This window comes from Mya arenaria, chromosome 10 (assembly GCF_026914265.1).
Source record: "Mya arenaria isolate MELC-2E11 chromosome 10, ASM2691426v1".
Lineage (NCBI taxonomy): Eukaryota > Metazoa > Mollusca > Bivalvia > Myida > Myidae > Mya > Mya arenaria.
In genome coordinates, this window is record NC_069131.1 from 30,848,211 (window position 1) to 30,873,266 (window position 25,056).

At 32.3% G+C, this 25,056-nt stretch overlaps 1 protein-coding gene across 4 annotated transcripts; it reads right to left on the bottom strand.

The window, feature by feature from the left end:
- Window positions 1–1,140: 1,140 nt before the first annotated feature.
- On the bottom strand, window positions 1,141–21,949 carry LOC128206953 (neo-calmodulin-like). Of its 4 annotated transcripts, none has more exons than XM_052909701.1 (6): window positions 21,752–21,949; window positions 5,856–5,886; window positions 4,894–5,037; window positions 2,790–2,963; window positions 2,377–2,457; window positions 1,141–1,920 (listed from the first exon to the last, which is right to left on the bottom strand). In XM_052909701.1, the coding sequence occupies exons 1-6, from the start codon at window positions 21,824–21,826 to the stop codon at window positions 1,895–1,897; spliced, it is 531 nt and encodes a 176-aa protein (XP_052765661.1). In that variant the 5' UTR covers window positions 21,827–21,949; the 3' UTR covers window positions 1,141–1,894. The 4 variants fall into 4 exon arrangements, with proteins under 4 accessions (XP_052765661.1, XP_052765662.1, XP_052765660.1 ...); XM_052909702.1 differs by lacking the exon at window positions 21,752–21,949 and adding an exon at window positions 13,733–13,958; XM_052909700.1 differs by lacking the exon at window positions 21,752–21,949 and adding an exon at window positions 9,841–10,423.
- Between the last annotated feature and the right edge of the window lie 3,107 nt (window positions 21,950–25,056).

Genomic DNA, 25,056 nt, shown 5'->3' on the forward strand with positions numbered 1-25,056 from the left:
TTTTATTTAAGGATATTGAATATTATATTATGTTTTTTCTCTTTATTATGCTCTCTGATATAGTGTATCCTTGCATTGAGGATTTTGGGCTGCTTTTGACAAAACTTTATATCTATGTTAATTTCATTTACAATCTAGCAGCCCATTATTTCGGCCAAATTAAATTTATATTTTACATTTGTCTTTGTTTTTCCTGAGCGCAATAATTGTAGTAGTAGTAGTTTTAGTAGTAGTAGTAGTAGTAGTAGTAGTAGTAGTAGTAGTAGTAGTAGGAGGAGTAGTAGTAGTAGTAGTAGTAGTAGTAGTAGTAGTAGTATTTCTTTTTTATTAATAATATTATTTTATTTTGATTATTATTGATGATGTATGTCAACATTCCTATTACCTCTTCTTCTTCTTCTTCTTCTTCTTCTTCTTCTTCTTCTTCTTCTTCTTCTTCTTCTTCTTCTTCTTCTTTCTTTCTTTCTTTACCAATCAGCATTCTAGTGTTGACATTAGACGTCGTTTACGAGTTTTTTGCCGTTGGAAATTGGAACGATTTATTCAGGCGTGGGTGTGAGTACAAAAAGACCTTCGGGGTAATCGTTTTTTCAATATATGCTTCATTAACATTGTATGCCATTGACTTTGGGTTAACAATTTGGGAGGTATTGTAGTTCAATTTACACAATTACATGTTGCAATCGATGCACATGCTGTGCTCAGTGTTTCTCACGATAACTACGCTGAGCACTACTAGTTCACATTTATTCCAAGTAAAAGCGTATAATACTTCTCATATAAAAAAGTCTTAACATATCAACACAAGACAGAGGAATCTGCAGGTAGAAACATAATAAAATATGTATTAATGATATGTCGACGAGAAAATAACATTTTTTTTTGTAAATTGGCTGAGCTTTAGGTATTACCTATATTTGTGTTTAAATCCTGCAAAAGAAACAATATTTCTAAGACAAGAAGGGATATAATTCCATTTTTCCATTCCAATATATGAGAAGGATTAAGTACCAAACTGAGATATCATTTTCACATAAGAAATGACGTTATTGGTAATTCATATGAACATCAAAATGAATCATTAACGGGTATTGTAATACTTTTGATAAGTGTTATAATTCAAAACCAATGTTGCAACAGCTTTTTTATTGTAATAAAATGCAATGCATATACAGATATACATATACATTTTATGGCAGAAACAAATAACAAACCAATGCAAAAACAAACTTAAACACAAATCAAACTCTGTTTTGCTAGTTCTCTAAATTTTAAATCAAATCAATTCACTGGCTTCCTTTTTGGGCCAACATTCCTAGAACAAAAACTAATTGGTGTGGCACAACATACCACTCCCATTTACAAAAGTCATTATTAAATGTCACAACTTTGTTGATTCATAACTTGGTTGCCTACTTCATCTGGTAGAAACTACCTCAAAGCCGGTGGTATATTTGTGTTGCTGCTTAGTATTTTTATGGAAACATCCTTAACCATTTACCGTATTTGACGTCCTAAAGTTTTCTTTCTATCATTTCTAAGCCCCTTTTTAATTGAAATTGCTAGTAGCAATAAACCATTAAAGGCCTACAGGACAAGGATGTTTGTGAATATGTATAAAAGCTTAGAGTAATGTTCTTGTTTTCACCGCTATTCGTTTATCTGTTGCTGATGCACTCCATTATCGTTTATCGTCATAAAACATATGACTTGGTGGTATTAGACTTGTGGTCGTGTTACTTGACAATTAACCACATTGCATACACAGGGTAAATTTTCATTGATGTGCACATGTGCATCTTTGGTAGTAAGTATAAGGAAATTTGAAACGCATGTTCTGTGTACGCCACCCTCTTTTGCAATAATGTTAATGTTTCATATTTTTCCATTGCGTCTAGTAGCCCATGTGTTTGCAGAATTCTGGAATAACAAAGTACAATGCTGGCATACATAAGTATGTATCATATGCTGTAAAACATTCTATCGCACATAGTGCGGAAAAAAATAGTGAATATTCCGCTTCAAGACCACAAACCGCTGCAGCATGCAGGACACCTTCTCATCATGATCATGATATACAAACTGCGCTGATTGGTTAATTGCACAACGTATTACTCGTGCATGTAACGGTGCATGTTATTTAGATCATTCATTATTTACAGATGCATTAAAGTTCTTCTTTTTTTAATTCGCTTTTTTGATATCGTATACAGTGATCAATTGGTAGGTTTGTATGTTATTCCTAGCTCTTTTCATATTGACACATTTGCTATTAGATTTATGCAAGAGACGGTTTTCCTAAAATTAGCTAGAAAGAAATATGGAAATGATCTTTTTCAGTGTTTCTAAAGTTGATACAAATATAAGTCTGCTTACCAGCATAATCTATCTTGCCATCACCATTTAAATCCGCCTCCTTTATGAACTCGTCGGCTAATGCTTCCGGCATTTTGTCCCCTGAAAACAGACGGCTGGTAAAACGAATCATGTTTACAGGACCGTTTAGAAAAAAGTAAGATGTTAGGAATACCCAGCTCTGGTCATTACTCAAAAAACCATCAAACTATTGAAATGAATCTTGTTACACATGTTGCCGCGACAACGCGCTCAAAGTAGAGTAGATTCTTGACTCTGAACTTAACGATTGTTGGATTAGGGCCTTTGTACGGCTCAAAGTAACAGACGAATGTTGGCATTCGCTCAGCATCGCTCTTGTATAGGAATCTGGTGCAGTGTGTTGACCACTTGCAAAACATACTTATGTTCAACTGAAGGCATGCAAAACTTACCAACTTGTGTGAGCACCCTTTTCAACTCCTCCTTATCGATATATCCGTTCTTGTCTCTATCAAACACATTAAAGGCGTCCTGCATCTCATAGCAAACCTCGTCAGCCAACGATTTCAATATGCCCTTTTCAATGATATATTTCTTAAACTCATCGTAGTCTATAGAGCCATTGTCTGAAATATAAGAACTCAATTGGATAGATTTTCAAAGATAAATGAAATGAACACTACACTAGGGTGCATATGAAAGAAAGGTTATATTATCATTAAAATAAAATCATCATAATGACGTTCAAGATTGCTCGACAAAAGCAATGGGTCTTGATTATGAAATATTAATTGATCCCGTAAATTACACCTTATACAAACGGTCAACATATTCGATTAAGGAAAATTTGGAAAAATTGCATTATCACATGAGTAAATGACTGCGCTTTACGCTTTGATAAACGGTTACATCCGCCAGTTGTCGAATGTCAAAGGCTTATTATTAAGTACTTATTTCAGAGATCAACTCTATTAAGACGACACAACGAGATTGATTATTTTGTTATATCCTCTTAAATGAAGTAAGCTGAATGTGTTATTTCCGGAAAATATTCAATTCAATTTGCTGCGTCAAGAGAAAAGAGACTTCGTGTTCAAAGTAAAAACCTAAATATCAACATTTATCGCATCTAGTGGGCATTATATTAGCGCTCGTTAAGATACTCGGAAATTAAAGACACTGTTATTATATGGAGAGTTTTCTCATCATTCGTTGAAACATCATCGACAAGCGAACCATTCAGGTCAAAACTTTATAATTAATTCCATTTTTATCTTCGATAATGGAGACGTTTCCAATATCTTTTACCCTTCATGATAATAAATCGGGATGTCATTTGTCATATTGGTGAATTTATTTTGATGAATGAATTGATTTCCCATCCCAATTTGTTTTTCAGGTAATTAAACATGGCTTGGTTATCGAGCATCAAGTCATCGCGAGGTTGTTACTGACATAGAATAGGGGTCAACGCCATAACGACAGGAAGGGGGCATTTATAGCTTATGAAGTAAGAGGTATACATTTACGTCTGAAGTGTCAATCACGAAACGCGAATAATAATACATATCTAGTTCAATGTTTTGTACCTGTTGTTCATTTGGAATCTCTTAAGAACATTTATTTTTCATGAGTTCTTTTAAGAGTGTCGAATATTAGCTGCTATCAATTTGGAAAATTAAATGAAAAATTTAGAGACTGAAACAATTTTTGTAATGTAATTGTTCTAGTTGCCCTTTTAACAGCGTAGGAGAAAATATCCTAGGATCAGAGTGCCCCTAGTCCCTTTGAAAAGCGACTAAGACTTTAAAGATGCACTATCACCCAAAATAAGAGTGAACACATTTAATACAATTGTTTAAATATACCAAAAAGAATGAACAAATTTCGAAAACAAAAAACAAACATATGGAGGATGTGGAGATTAATTTGAAAGAAATGTGCAGAAAAACCCGAATTGCTACCTTATGAGACTATAGTAGATCGCAGTAAATATTTTAGCATTCACCAATCATTTAATAGTGTTGCGTTTTCAGCTATAAAATACACGGTTATAATATTGTTTAAAGTAATTAATATTTTCCATAAGTGCATGATTTAGTAAATATTTGAGGGTTTATCAATCAAAATGTATGTTTATTTTACATGTGTATGTATTGATTTTGAATACGAGTGTCACTTTAACACCAAAAATAAGGCATCACGCAAACACATGGCAAACCCAAACAATGCAGTGGTATGACGGTTTACAGCATGTTTGCAATGCGATAAGCAATTAATTAGGTTTAGACCGGTACCGGGTATTCTTGTACGTGTAAGTATTACAAAATGCAACACTCATGGTGTTAAAATATAACACATAGCTATCTGTACTTGGGCCAGGTAAAGTAGCAACAGCAGCGGCTAAACTAGACTATTTGTAACTATGCAGAAAAACACTGATATATTACTAATATATACTGATATATTTTATAAATATTAAAGTCAACTCTAATTTTCCGTAAAGATAGCGAAAACCATGTGCATTCTTGCCAAACATAACATTTTTTAACTCACGGTCTGTATCAATTGGCGCTAGGATTTCCTCCATTTCCGCTTCCGATTTGAGACTTCCGGTGTATCTGAGAAGCTTTGCGAGTTCGGACTTGGTCAGTTTCCCATCGTGGTCTGTGTCCAGCAGGTTGAAAGTGTCCCGAATATCTAGAGGGTCAAACCACATTATCAGTATAGTGAACATTGAATAATAAATATGAATACTTTAATTTTTAAGACACCCAGTTCCATATAATCAATAGTCGTAGCGTACGATCGCTTTTTCAAATCCATATATCCGAGAAGTTATAATATATATTTTCGAAAATATTAGCTGTTTTAAAATTAGTTCAATTAAATTGTAAGCAAAACACTTATTTAGATGTGTTACACTGACACAGTATCGCACATTTGTGATACTATTATAGTCATACATCCTGGTCCTGTCCTATCAACAAATGCATCGGAAAATATGGTTTATTATATTATTCATGGTGGTATATGTATATGTATCAAGATAATTATTACCCTCAGTTTGATAATCAATCTAAATTCAATTTACTAACAAACAATAGATTTTGTATGCTTTGTGATGTAATATCAAAGTATGCTTAAAAACACAATAAATACACAACAAATGTAATGAAATATCGCCAATAAAGCATTTTATACATTTAAATAACATCGCAAGAACAGATTAAGCACATAAAAATAATAAAAGCAACAAAAAATAACTGGATATATGAACAATTCAATATATAATCAATAACAATAATTGATTAATTAATTTATGAATAATCTATGACTAAACGATTTAAATATAGTTTTATACAAACTAATTTACAACATTAATAAATAAATAATAAGAAGACAAACTATATAACTCAGTAACTATATCAAGAATATTTTTTTTAAATAGGTTATCAAAACAAAATCGAAAAAAGTATATACTCGTTTTTCATTACTTTAACTCTAATAATACGTACCTTTTAGGTGTTGATCTGTTATTTCTCCTACCTAAAATAAATACAGGTAATAGATATAAAACACTACAACCCTGACCTATGGGCATTTCATGCGTAATTTCTTAAGGAAAGCATTTGCTAGAATCTCAAACTTTATGAGTTCAACCAGTTATGTGTTTTCCAGCAACTGTGTGAGTTTGACCAGTTGTGTGTTTTCCAGCAACTGTGTGAGTTCGACCAGTTGTGTGTTTTCCAGCAACTGTGTAAGTTCCACCAGTTGTGTGTTTACGGCAACTGTGTGAGTTCAACCAGTTGTGTGATTTTCGGAAGCAATGTGAGTTCAACCATGTATGTGTTTTCCGGCAACTGTATGAGTACAACCGGTTGTGTGAGTTTCGGAAGCAGTGTAAGTTTAACTATGTTTGTGTTTTCCAGTAATATGTGTGAGTTTAAACGGCTGTGTGTTCCAAGCAACTATGTGAGAACAACGGATGGCGTGTGTGAATTCAACCATGGCTGTGTTTTCCGGCAACTGTGTGAGTTCAATCACGGTTGTGTTTTCCAGCAACTGTGTGAGTTCAAACATGGTTGTTTTTTCCGGCAACTTTGTGAGTTCAGCCATGTATGTGTTTCCGGCAACTGTGTGAGTTCAACCATGATTGTGTTTTCCGGCAACTGTGTGAGTTTAACCGGTTGTGTGTTTTCCGGCAACTGTGTAAGTTAAACCGGTTTTGTGTTTTACGGAAACTGTAAGAGTACAACGGAGTATGTGTTTTCTAGCAACTGTGTGATATCAACTGGTTCTGTGTTTTCCGGCAACTGTGTGAGTTCAACCGTTTTTTTCAGGAACTTTGTGAGTTTAACTGGTTCTGTGTTTTCCGGCAACTGTGTAAGTTCAACCGGTTGTGTGTTTTACGGAACCTGTAAGAGTACAACCGAGTACAATCGAGTATGTGTTTTCTATCAACTGTGTGATATCAACCGCTTGTGTGTGTTCCAGCAACTGTGTGAGTTCAACCGGTTGTGTTGTTTTTTTTTCCGGCAACTGTGCGAGTTCACCCGTGTATGTGTTTTCCGATAACTGTGTGAATAAATCCCACTGTGTGCTTTTCTGGCAACTGTGTAAGTACAACCGGCTGTGTGTTTTCCGACAACTATATAAACCTTTAACTACTTTCTTAATAATGCATTTATTGAAAATAATAGTTTATGATAACTAGATTGTAATTATATAATTTATTTAATAGCTAAGAACACAAAATTATTAAATGATTGGTGAGTGCTTAAAAATTTACTAAGCTCTACTATCGTTTCATACGGTAGAAACGGCGTGTTTTCTAAACCTATCTTTCAAATCAACTCGGTGTCCTTCATAAAAAAACATAGTTTTCGACATTTCTTCATGCTTTTTGGTTTATTAAAACAATTGTTTAAGTTATGGTAAATCTTATTTGGGAGTAAGTGAGCATCTTTAACTTGCGAAGTCTAATATATGTCGTTTTGCATCCGTTCATTTCCCCACCGTATTATACGCTTATTTAATGTTTTTGTTTTCTCCACACGTACTAATTTGAACCGATACTTAATAATAGTATAATATATTTTCATTTATTGGTTTTAATATTCCAGTTGCACTATCAATAATGTCAGTTTGCATTGATATTTCAAAGCCAAGTACCTTGTGCAAAATGCTAATGGAGCACGCTCAACCTGAAACCTAGAATTGAATTCCCTTCACTTGAATACTTCAGAATTTGATCTATATATTTATAAAAGAAATAGATCAAGAATGTCTATTCATGAAATATCGGTAAACTTAAATAAATACTTATTCAATTGTAGATTATTCATTCAAAATAGCCTTTTATGCTTGACTTCCTACCATTGTATTAATTTCGTTGAATGGGTCTCCTGTAGTAAATAAGTCCCAAGGTATTTGATTTTATTAACAATTTCCATATTCTTCAATCTTACATTTAAATGCAGTCCTCATCATAAAGTATTTAGATCAAACATACATGATCCACTAATGAGCGTATTGACATTGCAAATCGGTATGTGTTTAAGTACAAAAATGTATTTGTTTCATAATTTAGTTTAAATTAAAAAAATATTGTTTGGCTTATGTTTCTCACTCATTAAAACAACTGTTTCATTGTAAATATTTTTGTGCGACCCTATGCATATGTCCACGCAATACAATATGTATTTATCAAAAATAATCAAAGACCAGTGAAGTGCCAACTACTGTTTAATAGCAACAAACAACACAATTACCTTTACCGCTTCTCTTAAAGCTGCCATAGACATAATATTCGTTCTTCAAGTTTGCCCGAAGCCTTTTATTCTAAAACTATTCACTTCTATCCTTACAAAATAACGTTTAACACACGGCAATTGGTTATATCCACCCTTGCACATAGCAGTCAACAACTAATGAAACCAAAGCTGTCGGAAAGTCAAGATTTTATTCCGATCATCACACCGTAAAAGCCATAAAGAATGTCACTATTCTTATTGCTTCCTGATTTAATTAAGAATAGCATTTCTATCTATCTTTAACAAACAAAAGTGTATTATCTTTTTTCCAATACAATCAATACTTGGCTTTATATTGGAAACATTCGAGGTGTGGGTACAAGTAATTCATTACCATTTTCTGAGATAAGCGACGTGCTTACAGGTTGTTAAATCTTCACACCTTCGTGGAAGGCCGTTTTTAATGTCCTCAACTAGGTGAAGGTATACGTATTAAGGAAGATCTTTTCCAAGTTAATTTAAATATCAATGAGGAACAATAAAGTATTGTAAAAAGTAAAGCTTGATTACCGTTGATTTTACAATTTCACATGAAAAAATAACAAATGGTTTAAAGAATCCAAAGTCGTAGTCAATTATAATAGATGAAACTTTCAACCCTATAAATATGCGAAATTAATATAAGAATTGATACGTATTTGATAATTATTGTGACGATCCTTAAGTCAATGCATTTCTAGAATTTCAGTTTGGAGGAAGCATATTAGTTTGATGCCTTTTTTCACCGAGAAATTAATGGTTTTCATTAACGAGTTCAGATATAATAAAAAAATTCGAATGAAATTACACAGGAAGAATGTAACCTACGTATGCAAAACATACAAAAAATAAAAGTAAACATAACTGAACGTATTGATTTGTTTAAATGAGTATTTTGGGGTTAATTTTATTTCCAATTTAATGAGTGGTATAAAAACGAAAATCGTTCGCTGGATAACAAAAAAGTAGGGCGACCATGTGCAATTTCAATATTGCTGATTGTCTATAAAGAGGAGACAACTGAGCTTCTCTCTGAAAAAAAGTGTGAAAGCTTATTTCAAATTCAGAGCACACTGAAATATCAACATTAAAGCCTGGAATCTCATACTTCACGTAAATATAGCAATTACACGACTATTCATATCAAGAAAACAGACAGGCACGTGCAAATCATGCATTTAACTGAGAATACACGGGTACCAACAGCAAACAATACAGGTTACCTTAGTTCATATTAACTAGTGTCTTCAATCTAAGTTTGACACTCAGGCTTTGAAATAATCTATATTAAATGTTACAGAATATTTACAGGTTATTTTGACAAGTATGAGTATAAAAGTTTCAAATATGTTTCTTATCTCGTAGCTATCGTAAAATGAACTAAAAATAATCAGCTAGAGCATTGAGTCACAAACTCGGGCTTAAAATGTTTTTGGAGACGGACGCAGCGTATTAAGATGTGGAATTGAATGGCGAAAAGGTACCGAAAGATATGCAAATGACAGGAGAGGGAAATCAAAAAGGTGACAAGAAGAACACATATAGGGATATTATAAAACACCATCCTAACGATAAAACACAGTCATAAAGAAAATTAAAGACACTAAATACATTGATAAAATGCAAAAAGAATGAATACACAAACATGATTAAATATCAAACCCCAATAGTATTGAAGATCATTAGTTAGATATTGAAATGAGCTTGCCTCGATTCCCATGTAATTCTGCCGGAAATACTCGATCATAACCGATGATCGTCGGCGCCCGGTGCCCGATTTCTCTTGCACATTTGAAGCCGACCCAGTGCCATTCGAATATCTCTTTGACAGTCTCTCTTTAAACATTTGAAACTCCAGACCAATATCATCAGTTGTATCTTCACCATCACCGCCAATGCGTTCTGCCATATTATCAGTGTTCAGTGGTTAACAAGTGTTTCTTAAAAAAACTTTTTCGGCCTTGTGTTCGTCTTTCTAAGCAAAGATTAATAACATCACAATTCCGTCTTTTAACTATTATTTCTTTGTACCATTAACTCCGTTTATTTTAAAATGCCACTGAGTATACTACAATATGTCTAGCAATCTTTGTTGTCAACAATAACAACTTTGCTATAATTTTACAAATCAATCGTTCCTCTTACAATAGCGCACAAAGTGGGACACGCTTTTAAATTCTTTTTTTTTTTATTTCAATAAAATGATACCATAAATCCTTTACATTTTTTTCTCACTTTTATTTATTTACTTGAAAATATTTCCTAAGCCTTCATATAATCATGATTTTCATTAAAACATTAAGTAATTCCCAGATTAGGTACTACGTAAACTATAAAATAATATTTGTTCAACGAATATATTCTATGAATTATTTGCTAACGTTTTGTTTTAAAACTGCCTGTTATTGATTTGCTTACTTTGTTATAAAGCACGCTTCAATTATTAAGGGATTGTAATTATATTTAATTCCATATCAATTGTTTACTCCACAAAGGCGATTCCTAGTTGACATTATCAGGTATAATATGACTTAAAACTAATTGTTATTATTGTTTAATACTTGCGCTATAAACGTTTAAAACTTAACTGTCCTGATAAGACCAAAATGTTTTACCTTGGATTCATAAATCAAAACAATACAGAATTTCAATCAAGAATTCCTATCAGCGAAATAGTATCCCCCAGGTTTTAAAACCAAATATACAAATTCTGATATGGCTTAGATACTTGATAAGCAAACACAGGACATATGAATTTGCATGAAATTGATTGCAGTAGTATCGTTTACAAATGGATTCCACTGTCACTTATGCTGAAGATCTTTGTTTGTTTAAATATTCAGACGTATTGTTGACATTATTTGAGTTTAAATTCAGGTGATATTTATGTTTCAGATACATATTGTTATAAATAGTTAATATAGTTTAGAAAGGATTATCATGAAATACTTATGATAACAAGTCATATTTTATCTTCCGAACATCCAACAACCATCACATTATTTAAGTTAATTCTACGACCATTAAAACATTAAAAATGCATAACACGATTGACTGTTATTGATCCGTTAACAATGATATAAGGCGAGCTTTGTTCTAATGATTTTAAGTACATTTTATTTCATTTCAAATGTATTCTCCACAAAGGGGATTCCAAATTCACATTTCCGGCAATAAAATGACTTAAAGCGTACTAGTAATATTATTAAATACTTGCTGTTGAAAGCAAAATGTTGTTTTTTTTGTATCCATAAATGAAAACAATGCAGTATTCCAAACAACTATCCCTATCAATGGACTAGTATCCCCATGCATATTTACTGCAAATGTATTACAATAATAATTTAGAATTCTGTAAAGATTTTGTATTTATATTACCCAAATCATAAAAACCTATTGTTGTTGGTTTATTTGACTACGTATATTTAATACCGAAAGAAGAAATGACTTAAGGTTGTGAAACACGACGTCTTCTCTGAGATAGTTCACTTAACACTTCAGTATATATCTATTAAAACAACCATATAATAACGTATCCAACATTTCCCTTTGAACAAGAGTAATTATAGTAATAGAAATGTGATAACAGTCAATACTTTGCTGTCATTATCTGTATCGTGTTACAAGTAATAGGTTAAACCCGTAGTAAGAAAATATATCATGCCCTTTTCTTACTGTATTCGTACACCCTTATCTATGAGTACCATTGACTTAAGATGACGACAAGATTAAAAAGACACCGGGATAAGATTTTGTTAAACTTTTGAAACAATGTCGACTATTGTTTAAAATGGTGTCATGCGTTTAGCCTTTTTACAACAAGACTTTCAGAGTGTCCAGAATAGCTATCCTGAAAACATGATTTTAAGCAACGGATATAAGTTGTCTAAGATAGTTTAAACATCCTTATTTCACTTTTGTTGCGAAAAAAGGTATTACAACACAAGGTGTTTATTACATTTTTAATTATCGTTGATACCTGGGGTATGTTTTTATATTTTTGGGAAACATGAAGAAAGCCCCTTGATCCGGCTCGGTAAATTAAAATCACTTACGCAAAGGCCGATACGTTTACCTGGGGCGCATTTTGAACGCCACCTTCCGTTTTTTCACAGCTCATCTGTGTAATGACAAGCGTAATCTAGATAGAGCATTCCTATGTGTTGGTTTGTTTACTAGATTGAGGTACTCGCTTTACTTGAATCTGAAAATAGTTCTGTAAAACATTGACCGAGATGATTAATGTATAGTTACATTAACATCTTGAACAATATTGTCTCATGGTCTTAGTTTAACTAGAACAGTTAAAATAATGTAGTTTTCACCACTCCTTCATTGGCCCAAGCTTCGTAAGACCCTAACTGAGACAATTACACTTCAACTTTCGATGTCCAGCAGATTTGGTTAGGATTTGCATCCATTGAAATTCATGCCGTATTATACGCCTATTTGATGTTTTTGTTATCTCCACACGTACAAATTTTGACGAATACTTAACAATAGTATGATATAGTTCTGCCTTCGGTTTTAACCTTCCTGTTTCACCATAAATAAAGGCATTTTGCGTTGATATTTCAATGCCAAGTAACCTTGTGCAAAGTGCTAATTGCGCGCGCTCAACCTGAGACCCAGAATCGAATTCCCATACTTCACTTGATAATTAAGAATTGGATCTATCGTTTTATAAAAAAAATCTAAACATTGTCTTTTTGTGAAATGAGGGTAAACCTAAAGATGCACTCTTACTTCCAAGTAAGAATTACCATAATTAATAGAATTGTTTTGATATACCAAAATGGAAGTAAATGTCAAACATGAAGAATACCGAGTTTAATTTGAAAGAAAGGTGCAGAAAACATGGTATTTCTACCTTTTGATACTATAGTAGATCACAGTAAATATTTTAGCACTTACCAATAATTAATGTTGTTCGTGTTTTCAGCTTTTAAAAATATGAGTACAATCTTGTTATCAGTCATTAATAGTTTTCTTAAATGCATTATTTAGTAAGAAGTTAAAGGTGTTTCACTCAAAATCTATGTTTGTTATACATGTGTATGTTCTGATTTTGAATCAGAGAGTCACTTCAAATAAATACTTATTCATTTTAGATTATTCATTCAAAATAGATAGCCGTTTATGCTTGACTTCCTGCCATTGTATTAGTTTTGTTGAATGGGTCTCCTGTAGTAAATAAATACCAAGGTATTCCAATCTTACATTTAAGTAAAGTCCTTAATGAGAAGTATTCAAAACAAACATTCATTATCCACTTATGAGCGTACTGTCATTTGAAATTCGTGTGTGTCATCATTTAAGTACAAAAATGTATTTGTTCTATCATTTCGGTTTGAAAAATATTGTTTTGCTTAAGATTCTTTTTACTCATTAACTTAATTGATTTATTTTATATTTATTTTATGCAAGGTTATATATATATATATATATATATATATATATATATATATATATATATATATATATATATATATATATATATATATATATATATCCACGTAATACTATATTTGTACATTTATCGAGATTAACCAAAAGATCAGTAAAGTACCATGTTTAATTACAACAAACAATACAATTACCTTAACCGCTTCTCTTAAAGCTGCCATTGACATAATATTCGTTCTTCAAATTTCGCAGGAGCTATTCCTTCTATTCTAAACTAGTCACTTCTATCCTTAAAAGATAACGTTTAACACACCGCAATTAGTTATATCCACCCTTGCACATAACAGTCAACACCTAGTAAAACCAAAGCTGTCGGAAAGTCAAGATTTTATTCCGATCATCACACCGTTAAAGCCGTAAAGAATGTCACTATTTTCATTGCTTCCTGATTGAATTAAGAATAGCATTTGTATGTATCTTAAGCAAACAAAAGTGTATTATCTTTTTTCCAATACAATCAATACTTGGTTTTATAATGGGGACTTTCGCACTGCGGGTACAAGTAATTCATTACAACTTTCTGAGATAAATGACGTGTTTACAGTTGTTAAATCTTCACAACTTCGTGGAAGGACGTTATTAATTTGCTCAACTAGGTGAAGGTATATGTAATTAGGAAGAGCTTTTCCAAGTTAATTTAAAAATCAATAAGGAACAATCAAGTGGTGTTTAAAGTAAAGCTTGATTACCCTTGATTTCACAATTTCACATGAAAAAATAGCAAATGGTCTAGAAAATTCAAAGTCGAAATCAATCATAAATGAAACTTTCGAACCAATAAATATAAGAATAAATACGTATTTGATGATGTAATGATCCTTTAGTCCATGCATTTTTAGAATTTCCCGTTTGGAGAAATGTGGTGATTTCATTAACTAATGCGATATAATAAAACAATTCGAATGAAATTACACAGGAAGAATGTAACCTCGGATTGCAAAATATACAAAAGAAATAAAAGAAAACATAACTTAACGTATTGATTTGTTTCAATAAGTATTTTGGGGTTAATGTTGTTGTTTTTTTTCAATTTAATGAGTAGTACAAAAACGAAATCGTCCGCTGGATAAAAGGTAGTGCGGCCATTGCTGATTGTCTATACAGAGGAGACAACTGAGTCTATTTATCAAAAAAGTGCAAAAGCTTATTTCAAATTCAGAGCACACTGAAATATCAACAATCACGCTTGGTAGCCCAGAATAGACTTACCGTAAATATAACAATTACACGACTATTCGTATCAAGAAATCCGAGAGACACATGGAATATGTATGCGAGAAACTACAGAAACAAGCTCAGTAGCGAAATGTCATGCATTTGACTGTGAATATACGAATGCCAACAGCAAACAATAAAGGTTACCTAAGTTCATATTAACTGGTGACTTGAATCTGAGTTTTGACACTCAGACTTAGAAATCATCTATATTTAATGTTACAGAATATTTACAGGTTATTTTTACAAGAGTGAGTATAAAACTTCTAAATATGTTTTTAGAACACACTCACAACAATAAATCATTTCGTAGCTATCTTACAATGAGTTTAAAATATTCGTTAAGAGCCTTGAGTCTCCTACTTGGACTTAAACCGTTACTGAATATGGACGAAGCGTATTAAGATGTGAAATTGATTGGCGAAAAGGTACCAAAACAAATGCATATGGCATGGTAGATGAAAGGAAAAAGGAGACAATGACACATATTATTATGAAACACCATCTTAACGATAAAACACTGTCATAAAGAAAATTAAAGACACTAAATACATTGATAAAATGCAAAAAGAATGAATACACAAACATGGTTAAATATAAAAACAGCCAATGTATTGAAGATGTATTTCTCATTAGCTAGATATCGAAATTAACTTGCCTCGATTCCCATGTAATTCTGCCGGAAATACTCGATCATAACCGATGATCGTCGGCGCCCGGTACCCAATTTCTCTTGGACATTTGAAGCCGACACAGTGCCATTTGAATATCTTTTTGACAGTCTCTTTTTAAACATTTGAAACTCTAGACCAATATCATCAGTTGTATCTTCACCATCGCCGTCAATGCGTTCTGCCATAGTATTAGTCTTTATAGGTTTATAAGTGTTTCTTAAAAAAAACTTCTTTATTCTTTATAAGCAAAGGTTAATTACAATTCCTCCTTATCAAAATATTCTTTGTAGCATTAACTCCGTTCAATAACAAATCCAACTGATTACACTACAAATGTCTAGCGAAATTTGTTGTCAAGAAAAAAAACTTTAAAGCTTTCGAATCAATCATTCCCTTAAATGTTGCGCACAAAATGACAAGCCATTGAATTATCTATTTTAATTTCATTGAAATTATATCATAATTCCAATATCTCACTTTTTGTAAATAATAGTTCATAGCTAATATATAACCTAAGTCTTATTAATTTTATAATCATGACTTTCATCAAAACATTTAGTTTTATCCAGATGAGGTACTACGTTTACTGTAAAATAATATTTGTTCAACGAATATATTCTATGAATTTTTTGCTAACGTTTTGTTATAAACCTGCCTGTTATTGATTTGTTCTTTTTGTTATAAAGCGCGCTTTAATTATTAAATGGTAGTTATTATATTTAATTCCATATCAATTGTTTACTCCACAAAGGCGATTCCAAGTTGACATTATCAGGTATGATATGACTTAAAACTAATTGTTATTATTGTTTAATACTTGCGCTATAAACGTTTAAAACTTAACTGTCCTGATAAGAGCAAAATGTTTCACCTTGGATTCAGAAAACAATACAGTATTTCAATCAAGAATTCCTATCAACAAAATAGTATCCCCCAGCTTTTAAACCAAACATACAAATTATGATATGGCTTAGATACTGGTATAAGTAAACGCAGGACATTTGAATTTGCATGACATTGATTGCGGTAGTATCGCTTGCAAATGGATTTCACTGTCACTTATGCTGACGGTCTTTGTTTGTTTAATTATTTAAATGTATTGATAAAATATTGAGTTTAAATTCAGGTGATATTTATGTTTCAGATACATATTGTTATAAATAGTTAATATAGTCTACAAAGGATTATCATGAAATACTAATATGATAACAAGTCATATCTTATCTTCCGAACATCCAACAACCATCACATTATTTAAGTTAATTTTACGACCATTTGAAGATTTAAATGCATAACACGATTGACTTTTATTGATCTAAGGCGAGCTTTGATCTAATGATTTTGATTATATTTAATTCCATTTCAAATGTATTCTTCACAAAGGTGATTCCGCATTCACATTGCCAGCAATAAAATGACTAAAAGCGTATTACTACTTCTATTCAATTCTTGCTGTTAAAAGCAAAATGTTTTACTTTGGATCCATGAATTAAAACAATGCATTATTCCAAACAACGACTCGTATCAATGAAATAGGAGAAATTCGTTCAAGTAAAAAGAATCGTAATAAACCACGACGTCTTCTCTGAGATATTTCACTAAACACTTTAGTATATATTTGTGGAAACATGCATTTAATAACATATCCAACATTTCACTATAAAAGAAGAGTACGTATACTAATAGTCCATACTTTGCTATCATTACAAGTAATAGGTTAAATCCGTAGTAAGACAATAGATCATGCCCTTTTCCTCCTCTATTCGTACACCCTTATCTATAAGTACCATTGACTATAGATAACGACAAGCTTTAAAAGAGACATTGGTGAGATTTTGTTAAAATTTTGAAAAAATGTCGACTAGTGTTTGAAATGGTTTCATGCGCTTTGCTTTTTCACAACAAGAATGTTCAGAGTATCCAGAATCGCTTGCCTGAAAACATGGTTTTATGCAACGGATATAGTTTGTCTAAGATGGTTTCAACTTCTTTATTATATTTGTGTTGCGAAAAACGTATTACAACACAGGGTTATAATTATTGTTGATACCTGGGGTATGTTTTTGTATTATTGGGAAACATGAAGAAAGCCCAATGGTCAGGCTTGGTAAAAGTAAATCAAACTCACGCAAAGGCCGATACTTTTACCTGCGACGCATTTTGAACAAGCAAGCGTTTTTGCCATTCCGCTTACTGGACAGCCTTACATACACACGATCTTCGCTCATAAAAAGGTTTGAAATGCAAATATTTGCTATGTAAATGTACCTCTACCTGTAAACATATTATTTATTTTCGGCACTAATTGATTTTTACAAGTCAGATATAACTTATATAAAATTCACGAGCGGATTGGATTTGTCAACGGTTGCTGTTACAATATGATATTCACGACCCTAGTTGATCACGTTGCTTTACATCTTAAACATACTAAAAACTACTAGTACTTTATGCTTTTTAAAGTACATAAAATGAACAAAATACAATAATACTAGTTAAGAAGTATCAAAATAGTGTCTCAAATAAAACTTTCGAACGAGGTTGGGTATCAAAGATAAGAAATTTGTACATTTGGTGATCGGATAGGTTGTAAGCATTACCTAACTAAATATATTGCATTTCACTTGACACGAATTTTAAATTTAATCTTTTCACTAGTTAAAAGGGATAAAATCAAATTGCCTTTCCTTTTCATAAAACCACCTAAATCCTTGATTAAAAATGTACCGATTGATCTGAAATATCCATTGAAAACGTATATCTATCATTACAAAAACGTTCGATAAGTTTTATTGTCGAAGATGAATAGGCTAGACACCAAATGATGCAATTTGCAAGAAAAAGAAAAATTGTCAAAAACTTACGACACATGCATCTTTCGCAGATTTTGCGCATTTTTCCAATTCGAAAGTTACTAGCGTTGCCTACCACGTAAACCCCTGTATGTTTAAAAAGATCTTCAGTATAATTATCTGTACTCATTTACAGATACGATTTAAACTAGGAAACCATTATGCACGAGTATATAAGGTGAAACACAGATGAGACAGCAACATGAATGTTGCGCTTATTGATGTCGCTTGGAATCAGTTTTGGATAGGTCTCATTGTTGTACCATGGAGGATCACGTGATCAAAATGGACCAGCCAACATTATTATTGTAAAAAACTATAAAATATATTTGATAAAATACAACCTTTATATAAACAAACAATTGTAGAAACTGATTAAAAAAAGGATCAAGATGATCAAAATACAAAAAAAAACGTTTGTCTTCTATGGTTATTACAAACCTTTGTGCACATTCAATGGGTGTTAAATAACTCTTCCTCAAACTCATAGGCTACATGTGTTTTATATCTTGGTTTACGAACCCTAGAAACCGATTCATCAAAGCTCAGGAAAAGGTTTCGGAGGAAGTTTTTTTGTTTTTTTTTTAAATAATCTGATTTATGAAACATGGATAAACTTGAAAAGTCATTGGCCATTTATTACATATAACCCTATCAATTATATCATGAAGGAACTGTACGTAAACAAACAATTACATAGGCTTACACGATAACCCGTCAGCCAATACAATCGCAGGAATTTCATATAAGATACTTCCGGTTTAAGTTTGCACACAATAAAACTTATGGTGGAAGGGGTCGGCGGAATAACCGGAAAACAGAAAAACCGATAAACACTTATGTTCATAGGTATACACAATAGAGTATGCGAAGGGGGTTGGTGCGACTGGTGCTCGTACTTTTTGTGCGGGAGGGGTGTATAGCATATACCAAAATATTAACATTCTTACACAGTGGTAGGTGCTGATATTATCAGAACAGTGGCCGAGCCGAGGTTTGGATGGTCACCTTTGGGTAGGGATTGAACTAATCATGGGTGAAACCTTTTACACGCTACTGTTACTGATGGTATCAGCAAAATCTTATAGAATTTAAATGATATCATAAATACAATACCACCTCTTAGTAACACCTTCCAAAGATTTTTCCTATCAAGCTAGATTAATTATAACATTTTTACCAACTATACATCAACGTACCATGCTGTAATACCCATGTAAGTAATGCTACTTATGCTATTCAAATGTATACGATTATCCTTTAAGTTATACTCTTGAAAGACCTAACCATTTTACAATATTTACACACTCTAGTACTTTTCTGTATAAATAAAGTGACGTTCATTTTCGCATGAATGCCCTCGACGAATCACCGGCATAGTAATGTGGGCGACCTACTTATTATGCAAATGTTAGTAAAGCGCATGCGCATTGGGGAACGTTCGCATGTAAATTCAGTTTTCGCTTTCAAGCAAAATGGACGGAGTGCAGTATTAACTACATAATCACAATTTATTGATCCGTTCAAACAGTATAATTTTTAAAATTTGAAAGGGAGGCAAACGCGCTCACAGTTTAGGCAAATGCTAGTATGCGAAACAAGTGAAGACTAATAGGGCGGCGTTTTTTTATTCAGCGTTTACATTGAAAACAACAAAAAAGCTTTTGTATTTCCTTATATTTTGTACACTTTTCATTACATTTAGACATGAAGAATACAAGGTATCTGTTTATTAAGAACGTAAACATTTGTTATACTTGGTACGCTTTCACAGTTATTAAACTGAATTGTAAAATTCAAGACATGGAAAGAAAGAGAGTCACTGTCAGTGATTCGTTCTTAACAAATTTAGATAGACTTGTGGATTTTTCAAGCAAATGATGGAAAATTAATTGGTGCTTTTTCCGACTTGGCTTACTCTCAATAACTATATTTATTTTGAGAGTAAGTTTACTCATCGCTATGAAGCTTGAATGTGACAGGAATACAACTGGAGTGGCGTTAAAAATTATACTGTACAGCTAACTTACAAAAGAAGAACAGTTGGACTGTCTTGGAACTGAATAAGGCAACGCATTGAATAAAAAAAAATGTTTTACTTACTTACTCATGTAATTCTGTTTTAATTTTTATTTCCCTTGTTGAGTACTAAAACTCGACAAGTCAGTCTGTACTCAACAAGGGAAATAAAAATTAAACCAGAATTAAATGAATACCTTCAAAACTAGCGGAGCCTTGCGCGTGTGGATTGCCTGTACAGCCGGGAAAACTAGTTGTTACACGGGTATTGTGTTCAGAGCTCAAATCCATCTTACTTATTGTAATTGTGTGGATGAATATAATAAGGAACAGCTTTAGTAAATACTTTTTTTCAATATTTGTTCCTATTTTTAACTATATGCTTTTACTTCCAGGTCACAAGCTCATTGATATGTTTTGATATGTTATGTATGTTTGTTATTCATGTCGAAAATTAGTTCATTGAGCTAATGCTTTCTCGTAACCATGTACCCGACTTTAAATATAAAATATTGTGTCTTGTATATTTGTGATAAAATTCAAGGTAAAGCTAATTGATTTGAATTGAAGTGATATTTACTCAAAAAGAATGTATAGATATGTATACACACATGAATGTAAATCTTAGCTTAGTAAAAGTCCATTAAATTATCAATGATTATTTCTTAGATGTTTTCGCACACTTAAGTAAAAATATCAACAACATATATAGTTTAACCTTTTATTAAAAATATACACTACGATCCAGTGGCGGGTCACTCCCCCCACCCCCACCCCAAAAAACAAAAAAGTAATAAAAATAAAAAAATTGTCGAAGTGAACTTTTCATATTGATATGGTCTGAGACCACTCCTGGATAATGATAGATGGTTAACTTGTGGACCTTCAGGTTCAATGTCCTGGTAACCTTACGATAACCTTCAGCTGAAAATCGATTTCCGATCAACATATGAAAAATGATTAGGCCTCGAACTTGGTAGAGATCCCTTGACCAGTACTTAACTACTGTTATGTTAGCTGGTGAAAGGTGAAGATCGTGGTGAACCTAAGCTGAAAATCTGATTTCGTTCATTAACTGAAACATGTTTATATCAACGTAACTTGGTATCCTGATATAATGCATCTGTTTCCTTTTAGTCATGTTTCAAAAACATCCGCGACGTCTTTGATAATTTGCATCAAAATTAGTATTGTTATTTAAACCATGTAAAGTGATGAATGATCGGTCTCTTACTAGCTCGCATAGACAATCCTCGGCAGGTTTTGGGGAAATACTGTACTGTCGATTTTTGGACAATCTGGTGTTTAGCTCCTTTAAGTGAAATTAATTATTCAACAAAATGAAATTACAATCGAGGCGAGAGAATTAAGCCGAATCAATGAATTTACTTACTTGGCAATAATTCTTTAAAATGTGTTTGTCGCTCTTGGAAACCGAGCTATCCGATCTTGTTAAATTCCTTTCCATGTTTGATTTATAATTTGAACTGAATATACTACAAATAAACTATAAATTTTCCTTATAAGTATGTATTTAACCTTATATTGTTAACAAATAAGGTTGACTTAGTTTTATATTAATCCATGTGTATCATTCAAATCCAGTATCGGCAAGTTGCCCTTTAAGAACTAAACTAGATGTAATTTTACTTTAAAAACGCGTTATGACAAAGATTAAAATCTCATTTCATTGAAACCATAGAGGGATTTTTATTGAATAATCGGATAATTGTTTAGACAGCTAAATTATTCTACATTGTTCCTTTCCAAATATTGCAATAGATAGGTATCTTTATGTAAATACACAGATCAGATTAAATCCGTATACCTAAATACGGTTTCTACAAAGGTGTGGTATTATGAAGTGTTAAATGACACAATAATAATATAACAAAATATGTTTCGTACACAATAGTGATAATAAGATGAAATATTTATCATTTATTTATTTATTTATTTATTTATTTATTTATTTATTTATTTATTTATTTATTTATTTATTTATTTATTTATTTATTTATTTATTTATTTATTTATTTATTAATTATTTATTTATTATTTTTTATTATTATCATAATTAATATTAATATTAATATTAATATTATTATCATTATTATTATTATTTCCATTAATATTATTTCTATTGTCATTAGTAGTAGTGGTAGTGGTAGAGGCAGTGGCAGTAGCAATGGTAGTAGTAGTAGTAGTAGTAGTAGTAGTAGTAGTAGTAGTAGTAGTAGTAGTAGTAGTAGTAGTAGTAGTAGTAGTAGTAGTAGTAGTAGTAGTAGTAGTAGTAGTAGTAGTAGGTTGTAGTAGTAGTAGTAGTAGTAGTAGCAGTAGCAGTAGCAGTAGCAGTAGTAGTAGTTTTTCGTAATTTTTTATATTAATAACAAAATTACTATTTTGAATTAAATAGTAATGATGACAAAATACAAAACCAACATTTACAAAACTTGTATGAGATCAGAGCAAGATGCTAGTAAGGTTCTATGGCATTTATGTACTCTCCATTGTTGCCATTTAAAGGCCCATGAAAACAGTGTTTCATCTCTTGTATTCATATTGTATGCTATTGTATTATATTGCTATGTGTTTACTATTTAACAATGCATGTACAGGATAAACAAAACACTGCTAACTTGCGTAGACAAAGCGAATAAATGTTAGATAGATATTTTTGTACGTGAAAACTTATTTAGGCAGAGAGCAATTATTACAATATATATTCACATAAAACAAGGTAAACTTACGTTGCCAGAAAGAAACGGTATATCTTCACAACAGTGTAATTCTGCTTCGGCATAGATCAATAACAATATATGCTTGCAAACTATTCAGTGTTAACGAACGTAGGCAGAGCGCATTAACAATACATACTTACATACAAAATAAAATTATTTTTTTCGTAATAATTCTTCAATTGCTACTATTTTTGTTACTGTAAAATGTCTCAGCTAGTTAAAAAAAACATATTATCACCGCCAAGCAAGTGTTAAGTAATGGAAATGATCATGGACTATCATAGTCTACTTCATTGATGTATATATGTGTGATGTTATGTGTGGAAATAAACTTGTCTTCTTCTTCTTCTTCTACAAAATAGTGTAAACCTGCGTAGGCTGAGCGAAACAATAATACATACTCACATACAAAATAGTGTACACCTGCGTAGGCTGAGCGAAACAACAATACATACTTACATACAAAATAGTGTAAACCTGCGTAGGCTGAGCGAAACAACAATACATACTCACATACAAAATAGTGTAAACCTGCGTAGGCTGAGCGAAAGAACAATACATACTTACATACAAAATAGTGTACACCTGCGTAGGCTGAGCGAAACAATAATACATACTCACATACAAAATAGTGTACACCTGCGTAGGCTGAGCGAAAGAACAATACATACTTACATACAAAATAGTGTAAACCTGCGTAGGCAGAGAGCATTAACAATGCATACTCACATACAAAATAGTGTACACCTGCGTAGGCTGAGCGAAACAACAATACATACTTACATACAAAATAGTGTAAACCTGCGTAGGCAGAGCGCATTAACAATACATACTCACATACAAAATAGTGTAAACCTGCGTAGGCTGAGCGAAAGAACAATACATACTTACATACAAAATAGTGTAGACCTGTGTAGGCTGAGCAAAACAACAATACATACTTACATACAAAATAGTGTAAACCTGCGTAGGCTGAGCGAAACAACAATACATACTTACACACGAAATAGTGTAAACCTGGGTAGGCTGAGCGAAACAACAATACATACTTACACACAAAATAGTGTAAACCTGCGTAGGCTGAGCGAAACAACAATACATACTTACATACAAAATAGTGTAAACCTGCGTAGGCTGAGCGAAACAACAATACATCTCCACATTCAAAACAGTGTTAGTGCAGAACGCAACAACATCATTAACATATTCACATACAAAACAGTGTTAGTGCAGAACGCAACAACAACATTAACATATTCACATACAAAACAGTGTTTGTGCAGAACGCAACAACAACATTAACATATTCACATACAAAACAGTGTTAGTGCAGAACGCAACAACAACATTAACATATTCACATACAAAACAGTGTTTGTGCAGAACGCAACAACAACATTAACATATTCACATACAAAACAGTGTTAGTGCAGAACGCAACAACAACATTAACATATTCACATACAAAACAGTGTTAGTGCAGAACACAACAACAACATTAACATATTCACATACAAAAAGTGTAAACAAGCAAGGACAGAGGGCAACAACATACAAACAACATACAAACTAATATTTATTTATGCAGGCAGAGCGAAATAACAATACATATTCACATACATGCCAGTTTTAACTGACTTCGGCAGAGCGCAATAACAATATACATTCACATACAAAATAGTGTAAAATTTCCAAAGAAAGAGCGCAAACAGCGATTAAATGCTGTTCTTGCATTGGCACTCCCAATCAAACCGTCAGCGCTTTGTGTGCGGTGAGTGTGTTTCGTTCGGAATATAATAAACTTTAACATTCTGCCTTGAAACAGAATCAGTGTTTGACGACTAGCCTTGTTCCTATATCAAACAGCGATTAAATGCTGTTCTTGCATTGGCACTCCCAATCCTTGTTGCAAATGCATCGTCATTTAATTTTGAAAGGAGAAAACAGATACTCGGTG